The 11096-nt window shown below is 36.7% G+C and overlaps 1 protein-coding gene across 1 annotated transcript; it reads left to right on the top strand.

Moving 5' to 3' along the window:
• The first annotated feature begins 5720 nt into the window (after nucleotides 1-5720).
• On the top strand, nucleotides 5721-10303 carry LOC121327170 (extracellular calcium-sensing receptor-like). Its single transcript, XM_041271018.1, has 6 exons — nucleotides 5721-5920; nucleotides 6628-6916; nucleotides 7429-8244; nucleotides 8366-8593; nucleotides 8994-9117; nucleotides 9390-10303. Exons 1-6 carry the CDS (start codon nucleotides 5721-5723, stop codon nucleotides 10301-10303), a joined length of 2571 nt encoding a protein of 856 aa, XP_041126952.1.
• The last annotated feature ends 793 nt before the right edge of the window (nucleotides 10304-11096 follow it).

Raw genomic sequence — 11096 nt, 5'->3', positions numbered from 1 at the left:
CCACAACAGATGTAGTGTTTTTGTGAACAAAAGTAATACATCACCAGGGGTATCACATAAGGGGAATGGTTGGCCTCTGACTGAACGGTTTGTAAACATGTGGAAAAATGGATACGTGACAAAAATGCATTGTGGTTAAGAAATGGGAGAAGTACTCATGTGTTTTTTTTTTATACTGGTAGCCATGTTGGGTCAAAGGTCAACATCAAAAGGTTACTGACAAATATATGGTAGCATACCAGTGTTTCTATAACTTATACAAAACATTATGTCATGTCATACAGATAAAATCTATAAAATCAAATTTTTCTTTTCTTGGATGATATCCACAATCACACATGACCAACAGAATCATAGAATACAGCAATGAATTAAATATGAAGCCAATACCTCAAAAGATTAGGCCTTTATTAACGGGACCCCCAAAATTCACATGACCAAAAAAGGCAGCTGTTTCAGGATTCTGTTAGATTTTGTCCATAGTTTTCCATAAAAGTTTATTTATTATTATTATTATTATTATTATTATTATTATTATTATTATTATTATTATATTTTAAACTGTTTATAAAGTATGAGAACATTAAAAGACATTCTTGCATGTAAATACAAAGGCTGTTACCACGCCATAGCTGTCTTAGTTGTTCAAGCACATTTTAGCCCACTGACCATCAACACTATACTGTCTGTGCACATCTGATTGGACCCACCCTAAAAAGTCATTAGCAACAGCTGAGGAGCTGAGCGGGAGCAGGCAATTTATACACCCACTCTGATTAAATAATTGAAGCCACTCCCTATTTCATGTAAAGACAATGACTTTCTCAGTTGACCAAATTTCCACAGTCTGTCTTAGAAACGTGTTGATAATATGCAAAATGTTTTATCTTCTATGCAATGAAAAAAATATGAGATCAGGATTTAAATGCAGGAAAAATTGTCAAAAAAAAATGAGTTATCCATAATAAAGTAAATTTTATAGGGCTGTCAAGCGATTTAAAAAATGAATCACGATTACAATTTTTTATCTTAGTTAATCTTGGTTTTAATTGCATATTTATGTACTGAGCATTTTATGTCAGGGCTGCTGATAGGTCCCTCCGGGGAGTGAAGTCCCGCCTACCGAGGGATTAAGTAGTCACTCTGCAGAGATTACTTTCTCTTTTGCATCGAACCCGTGAATGCGAGTGATGTGACCTCACAAGATTGGTTGGTAGTCTTCTCTTTCAGGGAACCAGGGTTACATTCATAACTGAACGTTCCCTTTCAATTCAAAGATGACCAATAACCAATACTTTTGGGAAAGTATATCAAAGCCGTGGGAACCGAAGCACGGAGTGTACAAGCACTGAGGCACCAAGGCTCTGGGGCACCACCGGTACCATTGCAGAGAGTGCTTGAACACCGAAGGCGCCAAGCAGAGGCTCGAGGCTCTGGGGCACCGAGGGCGCCAAAGCACCGATGCAGAGAACGTCTGAGCCCCGAAGGCTCCAAAGCACAGAGGCACCAAGGTTCCGAAGCACTAAAGTACAGAAGCAGCGAGGGCGCTAAGGCACAGAGCATTTAAGCAACAAGGACAGCGAAACACAGAGGCAATGAGGACACTGAGCACTGAGGGTACTGGACGGGGTGTCTGGTCTGGACTGCGTGCACTCACACAACAGGGGCAGCGCGTAGCTTGCAGTGGTGTGGAGCACTGCCTACAGACAGTAAGAAGCAAGAAAAAAAGAGAGACTTTTTTTTTTAATTAAGACCCAACGCACTGAGGTGGGTGGGCCAATGAATCCGTGGAGTCTACTTGACAGTGGGACTAGCAGAACCAGGCCCAGTGGAGGAAGCACACGTTTGTTTTTTTTAAACTGTGAGGCAGTGGAAAAAAGCACACACTCACAGTAGAAGCTGAAGGGGTAGGATTTATTTATTTATTTTTTTTTTGGGCTGCGCACACCATGAGGGTGGGCCGAGTCAACAGCAGGCACGGCAGAGCTGGCACATGATTTCAGGATAAATTTAGCAGTTCCTGTAGGTTCCCTCTGCTGGGTAGTTCAATTCAAAGCAAAGACTCAATCGTGAACACCAAGGCGTTTTCAAAAGAACTCCAGTACAAGATGTTGAAAGGCACAGATCAGGGGATGGGTATAAAAAAATATCAAAGTACTTGAATATCCCTTGGAGCATGGTCAAGATGATTATTCAGAAGTGTATGGCACCACCAAGACCATGCCTAGATAAGGCCGTCCCTCCAAAATGACCGAGCAAGGAGACTGATCAGAGAGGCTACCAAGAGGCCAATGGCAACTTTGCAAAAGCTACAGGCTTTTATGGCCAAGACTGGCCAAAGTGTGCATGTGACAAAAATATTCCAAGCACTCCACAAATCAGGCATGTATGGTAGGGTGGCAAGAAGGAAGCCATTACTCAAGAAAGCCAACCCTGAATCCCATTTGAAGTATACAAAAAAACACTGAGAAGATTCTGTACCCATGTGGCAAAAAGTTTTGTGGTCTGACGAAACAAAATTGAACTAAATGCAAAGTGTTATGTTTGGCGCAAACCTAACACAGCGCATCACCCAAAGAACATCATCCCAATTGTGAAGCATGGTGGTGGCAGCATAATGTTATGGGGATGTTTCTCATCAGCAGGGACTGTGGCACTTGTCAGGATAGATGGGAAAATGAATGGAGGAAAATACAGAGAAGTCCTTGAGGAAAACCTGCTGCCCACTGCAAGAAAGCTGAAACTGGGACGGAAGTTCACCTTTCAGCATGACAACGACCCAAAGCACACAGCCAAAGCTACACTGAAGTGTACAGTCCCGACCTAAATCCAATAAAAAATTTGTGGCATGACTTGAAGATTGCTGTCCATCAACACTCCCCAAGGAACTTGACAGAGCTTGAACAGTTTTGTAAAGAACGGTCAAACATTGCCAAATCTAGGTGTGCAAAGTTGGTAGAGACCTATCCCAACAGACTCACGGCTGTAATTGTTGACAAAGGTGCTTCCACCAAGTATTAACTCAGGGGGGTGGAGACTTATCCAATTATGATCTTTCAGTTTTGTATTTTTAATAAATAACTTTTTTCCCATAACAGTGTGGAGTATGGTGTGTAGATAAGTGAAAAAAAATCCTCATTTAAATGCATGAAGCTCTGAGGCACTGACACAACAAAATGTGAAAAAAGTTCAAGGGGGTGTAGATTTTCTATAGGAACTGTATGTGTGTATGTATATATGTGTGTGTGTGTGTGTATATATGTGTGTGCTCTGTGAAATACATACAGCTCTGGAAAAAATTAAGAGACCACTGCACAATTTAACTGCGTTAAATAAGATTTGGTTCAGGTGATCCCCTAATCAGTACCTCATTCAGTAGAATGAGGTGTGCCTGTGTTGGAATTCAACAGACACTGGAATGGAATGGCTGCCATACATGTAGAGATGCTGATTTAAGAAAAATTTGCAGTGGTCTCTTAATTTTTTCCAGCTCTCTCTCTCTCTCTCTCTCTCTCTCTCTACATATATATATATATATATATATATATATATATATATATATATATATATATATATAGAGAGAGAGAGAGAGAGAGAGAGAGAGAGAGAGAGAGAGAGAGAGAGCTGGAAAAAATTAAGAGACCACTGCAAATTTTTCTTAAATCAGCATCTCTACATGTATGGCAGCCATTCCATTCCAGTGTCTGTTGAATTCCAACACAGGCACACCTCATTCTACTGAATGAGGTACTGATTAGGGGATCACCTGAACCAAATCTTATTTAACGCAGTTAAATTGTGCAGTGGTCTCTTAATTTTTTCCAGAGCTGTATGTATGCACACACACACACACACACACACACACACACACACACACACACACACACACAGGCTCTCAAAAGTATTCACCCCCCTTGGACTTTTCCACATGTTATTCTGTTACAACATGGAAGGAATCAAAATGGATTTAATTAGGAGTTTTTGCCACTGAACAACAGAAAAAAAGTCCATAATGTCAAAGTGAAAAATAAAATCTACAAATTGTTCTAAATTAATTACAAATATAAAACAGAAAATAACTGATTGCATAAGTATTCACCCATTTTGCTATGACAAACTTAAATAAGCGCTGGTGCAACCAATTGTCTTTAGAAGTCACATACTTAGTTGAATGGAGTCCACCTGTGTGCAATTAAGGTGTTTCACATGATTTCAGGTTAAATACACCTGTCTCTGGGAGGTCCCACAGTTGGTTAGTACATTTCTTAACAAAAACTACATCATGAAGACGAAGGAACATTCAAAGCAAATCCGGAATACGGTTCTTCAAAAGCACCAATCAGGGGTAGGATATAATAACTTTTCAGAGCACTGAATATCCCCCCCGAGCACAGTAAAGTCCATTATTAAGAAATGGAGAGAATATGGCACAATTGTGAATCTGTCTAGAACAGGCCAGCCTCAAAAACTGAGTATCCGGGTGAGAAGGGCACTAGTCAGGGAGGCCACCAAGAGGCCTATGGAAACTCTAAAGGAGTTACAGTCTTCCACAGCTGAGCTGGGAGATACTGTGCATACGGCAACAATAGCTCGGGTGCTTCACAAAACTGGCCTTTATGGGAGAATGCCAAAAAGAAAGGCATTGTTGAAAAAAACTCACATCAAATCTCGGCTAGAGTTTGCCAGAAGGCATGTGGGATACTCTGAGACTAAGTGGAATAAGATTCTATGGTCTGATGAGACAAAAATAGAGCTTTTTGGCCTCAATGCTAAGCGCTATGATTGGCGCAAGCCTAATACCGCACATCATCCTCAGAACACCATCCCTACCGTGAAGCATGGTGGTGGCAGCATCATGCTATGGGGATGCTTCTCTGCATCAGGGTGGAAAGCTTGTGAAGATATAGGTCAAAATGGATGCAGCAAACAGAGAAATCCTGGAGGAAAACCTGCTGAAGTCTGCAAGACACCTGGGACTTGGGAGAAGATTAATCTTCCAGCAGGACAATGACCCCAAACATATAGCCAAAGCCACACTGGAGTGGCTTAAAAACGAAAAGGTTAGTGGAGTGGCACAGTCAAAGCCCGGACCTCAATCCAATTGAGAATATGTGGAAAGAGTTGAAAATTACTTTTCACCAAAGGTCCCCATCCAACTTGACGGAGCTTGATCAATTTTGCAAAGACGAATGGGCAAAAATTGCAGTGTCCAGATGTGCAAAGCTGGTACAGACCTATCCAAATAGACTCATGGCTGTAATTGCTGTCAAAGGCGTCTCTACCAAATATTGACTCAAGGGGGTGAATACTTATACAATAAATTATTTTCTGTTTTGTATTTAATTAATTTAGAACAATTTGTAGATTTTACTTTTCACTTTCACATTCATGATTTGATTTGAAAAAGCACCAATGTTTCGACACTTGAGCCTACTTGAAGTTAGTCATATATACATTCTGTAAGCTAAACCAAAGTAAACACACATACACATACTAAAAACAGAGGTTTTAATTAATAAAAAAAAAAACACTCCATGGCATAGACCTCCTGGTTATTACTGTTCTTTCTCCTCAGGCAGATACAGTGAATTTACCTTTGAGAATTGATGATTTAGTGATGTAAGAACTTAGTTTCAATGTAAGCACCTGTGAGACCCAATACACTATATAAACACAATAATTTGTAGCATTTGAACTATGAATAGAAAGAACATTTTGAAATGCTGCTCCTTAAGGTAGTACTGATTGCTCTTCTAACCAAGGCAGAACAGCCTGCATGTAGTTTACGAGGAGGACCAGAATCTCCTGAGTTATCAAAGGATGGAGACATTATAATCGGAGGGATCTTTTCATTTCGAACAGGCTTGGATGGTGTTTCATACACATTCAAAGCTATGCCACAACCTTCAAAATGCAAAAAGTAAGTATAACTAGATTTTTTAAATTATTATTATTTTGTAGGTTTAAAAAAAAAAAAAAATAGTTGTTGTATTAATTGGAACTTAGATCAATTCTTTGACAAACTAGAAACCTTTTAGAATAGCTGTATAGACTGAGATGAAATTCGACATATTCTGCCATTACATATGTTATTGTTTTGGAAAATATATATGAATTATTTAATCAGTTTAGAGAAAAAATTAAAAATAACATTATTATTTTTGTTATTATTTTTGTTATTATTATTATTATTATTATTATTATTACTATTATTTTTTAAACACGTTGTCTCTGATCTACTAAGTATACTATAGTGCTATATAACAATCTATTCAAGCAATTCTGGCCCATTCCACCAGTAAGTTGTTCCAGCCATGTCCACAATTTTTACTTGAACTGTCCAAAGCCTTGTACCAACTACGTCATTATTTGTTTATTTGAACCAAGAAAGGTCCATAATTGCCATAGACTTAAAGAGCTTCAGCATTTTTTCATTACTGTAAAACAGAACTTTTTTGCAGCAACTTAATTTTGCTAATGGTCTTCCAGGTCAATTTTTGCTGCAATAAATGTTGCGCTTCTTTTTTTTTTTAATCTTCGGCACATGTATGAATAATATATTTCACAGCACATTAATTTTGCAGTTTTGTAATAAACTGGTAATTTATTTGTGGATTTTTTTTTTAGTTTGAATTTCAGAGAATTTCAGTTTGCTCAAACTATGATCTTTGCCATAGAAGAAATAAATAAAAATACAGAAATACTTCCTGGTGTTTCCCTGGGCTATAAGATCTATAATTCCTGTAGTTTCTCTGACATATTAAATGCAGCAATGGCTTTAATAAATGGGCAGGAAGAAACATTTACCAACAATGTCTGCACCAAGCGATCAACTGTGCAAGCTATAATAGGACACTCTGCATCCACACCAACAATTGGAATCGCAAGAACAATTGGACCTTTTCAGATACCAGTGGTGAGAAATGTGTTATTCTTTTGTACCTGTATGTTATGTTAAGATGTTAATAGTTCCTAAAAGCATAAATCGTGGAACATATTCATAAATTAATAACTTTATAACAATTAGTTCATTAATAGCTGCTTTATTTGTTGTGTCCTCACATATTCTGTGGTTGTTTTTGTATTAATCAGGTTTAGGAGTTATTTAATCTTTAACATTAATTAATAAAACTGGATAACATGAAAATATGCAGTTTTACTCTTAACATTTACAATTTTCATACTGAATTCCGAGTCCCATATCAGTCTTTTCCACCCAATGTTACATTTCAAAGCTAAAACCTTTCCTGGGTAAAACAGAACCTGTTGTACTGTGACATGGAAAACATGGAATTAGCAATCTGCAATTATTATTATTATTATTATTATTATTATTATTATTATTATTATTATTATTATTACTGTTGTAACAGGTATTTTTTCTATTCTTAACATACTGTATTTCTTTATCATTTTGTTTCAACACAGATTAGTCACTTTGCTACTTGTGCATGTCTCAGCAACAGGAATGAGTTTCCTACATTTTTCAGAACCATACCAAGTGATTATTATCAAAGCAGAGCCCTGGCACATCTTGTGAAGCACTTTGGATGGACTTGGGTAGGAGCAGTTAGAGGTGACAATGATTATGGCAACTCAGGAATGGCTACATTTGAAAAAGCAGCTAGACAGGAGGGTATATGCATTGAATATTCAGAAGCATTTCTGGCAACTGGCCCACGAGACAAGCTTCTTAAAATTGTAGACACTATAAAAAAATCTACTTCACAAGTTATTATCGCTTTCATGTCCCATATAGAAATCAACATTTTGGTACGCGAACTGCTGCTTCAAAATGTCACTGGCCTGCAGTGGATAGGAAGTGAATCTTGGATTACAGAGAAATTACTTATAAAAGAAGGAGGTTATAAAATTATCAGTGGGGCAATTGGATTTGCAGTCAGTAATGCACACATAGCAGGTTTGAAGGATTTTTTACAGAAGGTCCATCCATCTGATTCACCTGATAGCTCTTTTCTGAAGGAGTTCTGGGAAGAGGTTTTTAGTTGTACGTTGACTACTCAAGGCAAGAATAAATACACAAATCAATGCACAGGGTCTGAAAGTTTAAGTGAAATAAATAACCAGTTCACTGATGTATCAGACTTGAGATTCTCCAACAATGTATATAAATCAGTGTATGCTGTAGCATATTCACTGCACAATCTCTTTACATGCAAAACTGGACAAGGTCCTTTTGCTAACAAGACATGTGGAAACAAGATGAAGTTTGAACCGTGGCAGGTAATGGGCTGTATTTTATATAATTCACTTTTTAATAGTAAATAATTAGAGAATTATTTACAGATTTTAAAATATTTAAAAACACAAAAAAAATTACACTATTTGATGTTGTTCCTTATAGGTACTACATTACTTGAAAATAGTGAATTTCACAACCCGGAATGGAGAGACAGTATTTTTTGATGATAAAGGGGATCCATCAGCAAGATATGAATTAGTAAACTTACAACCAAATAAAGACAGAATCATTGATTTTGTCACAGTGGGTTACTATGATAAATCTTTGCCATTAGGACAACAGTTTGTTATGAATAACGTCAACATTGTTTGGGCAAGGAATACGGAAAAGGTAAGGTTTTAATTATTCCATTGTTCCACTATCTGACTTTTCAGTTACTCAGATGTTAATATGTTTTGAGGTATCGCAATTATGACACATTTATACAAAAACCTTGAAATGCCAAGTATTTATATAAAAAACAGATAAGTTCCCATGAAATCCTGTAACTGAAGTATAAAATACAATACATGATGCTGCACAACTGGATTTCAGTGTGTAGAATGCTTTAGCAAAGTCAACTAATTGAATTGCATGTTTGTTTTTTTGAAATATGAAAATAAAATAACAGCCTCACGATTTTGTCCCCAAACCCCATGATATGAACACTTAATACATACACCCTAATATATTGATTACTGAATGTTGTGATTATGTTGACAGAATGTAATACATTGTAATTGTTTTCAAGGTGCCTAAATCGGTGTGCAGTGAGAGCTGTCTTCCAGGCACTCGGAAAGCAGTCAAGCAAGGAAAACCTGTTTGTTGCTTTGACTGCATACCATGTGCTGAAGGAGCGATCAGCAATACAACAGGTACGTCAAAAGATACTTAAATAAAAACTGTGTAAATACTGTAATAGTTTAGTGTTTCATGAACAAAGAGACCCTCAATGACTGATCTTTGTTCATTCAGCTGCTTAGTTAGTAATTTGATGGGTTAATACATTTAAAACAAGGGTTGAAAAAATCTTCAGGGCTGCCTGGCATTTTTAAATATAATACAGTACATTTACAAACACAGACTTTGTGACAAAAGTGATTATAGTGCTGAAAACTATCTAACTGTGTTTGTGATTTCCTTATAGATTCCAATGATTGTTTGATGTGCCCATTGGAATACTGGTCAAATGCACAAAGAGTTCAGTGCATCTTAAAGGATATTGAATTCTTGTCATTTGGAGAAATCATGGGAATAGTGCTAGTAATATTCTCATTGGCTGGAGCTTTTGTAACCACAGCTGTAGCTGTTGTTTTCTTTCGATTCAGAAATACCCCCATTGTAAGAGCTAATAACTCTGAACTCAGTTTCCTCCTCCTTTTTTCATTAGCACTATGTTTCCTTTGTTCACTTACTTTCATTGGCCAGCCCTCTGAGTGGTCCTGTATGTTGCGCCACACTGCTTTTGGGATCACATTTGTCCTGTGCATCTCTTGTGTTCTGGGGAAAACAATAGTTGTGTTAATGGTGTTCAGGTCTACACTTCCTGGTAATAATATGATGAAGTGGTTTGGGCCCGTCCAGCAGCGGCTAACTCTTTTTGCATTCACATTCATTCAGGCCTTAATTTGCACTCTTTGGTTAATAATATCCCCTCCTTTCCCTAATAAAAACATGTACTCCTTCAAAGACAGAATCATTTTAGAATGTGACCTGGGATCTGCAGCAGCATTTTATGCTGTGTTAGGGTATATTGGGTTTCTTGCTGCCATGTGCTTTGTGCTCGCTTTTCTGGCTCGTAACCTACCAGATAACTTTAATGAAGCTAAATACATTACATTTAGCATGCTCATATTCTGTGCTGTTTGGATCACTTTCATCCCAGCTTACATCAGTTCACCTGGGAAGTACACAGTTGCTGTAGAAATATTTGCAATTTTAGCTTCTAGTTTTGGTTTACTTTTTTGTATTTTTGCACCAAAATGTTATATTATATTACTAAAACCAGAGAGAAATACCAAAAAGCATTTGATGGGTAAAACCTCCTCAAAATCAATGTAAGAAATAGACAAGCTATTGTGTCAATCCTTATTTACATTATTGTGAAAACTGCTACTGTTGATGTTATGATTATCATTATGTTAACTGAATTATTTTGTAATATATGTCCTTAATTCAATAATACCATTTTCTTCATTAACTACACTTCTGGCAACAGAATTCTATCATATATAATAACAATTTAAAGGGAAAATTGACAGTTTATTAGTCTGTATGCAATTCAAAAATACACCTTATGTTACGATATTCAAAATGTCAACACATATGTATGTGTAATAGTTATTTTGATTGCATAGTTTATTAAATACAGTTATGTATGTTTTGGTGATTATTTTCAAATAGATTGCAATCCGCGGTTCTTTTCATTTGCAAACATTGCTTGATTTTCAAAATAGACAGAACAACACTTGCTAATACTTTACAATAGTATCATTATAATACCTTTAATTTTAAAACGACAAATTAATATATCAAAAAAAGGATCATCTTTTGACCTTTTAAAAATGTGTATGTGCCTATAACGCTGTACTTTTGAGGTTAAGTTTAGAATTCCGAGTACTGCATAACTGATTAACCTTTTAAGTAGCAAATATAGTTTTCTTCAAAAAAAATCAGAACGCAAGCTGGATTTATGTAATTTGATAGATTACATTTAGACTTATCTTTTGCTGTTTACACAATTATAGTAAGTTATCATAACAATATAGTACTGTAGGTCAGTGATAAGAACACAGATGCACAAACACATCAGTGATCAGCTTTATTGACATTGACCAATACAAGATGCCACTGC

Source organism: Polyodon spathula, chromosome 14 (genome assembly GCF_017654505.1).
Source record: "Polyodon spathula isolate WHYD16114869_AA chromosome 14, ASM1765450v1, whole genome shotgun sequence".
In the NCBI taxonomy this organism is placed as follows: Eukaryota; Metazoa; Chordata; class Actinopteri; order Acipenseriformes; family Polyodontidae; genus Polyodon; species Polyodon spathula.
Note: the sequence above shows the minus strand (reverse complement) of the source record. Positions and strands in the feature narration are given on the sequence as shown.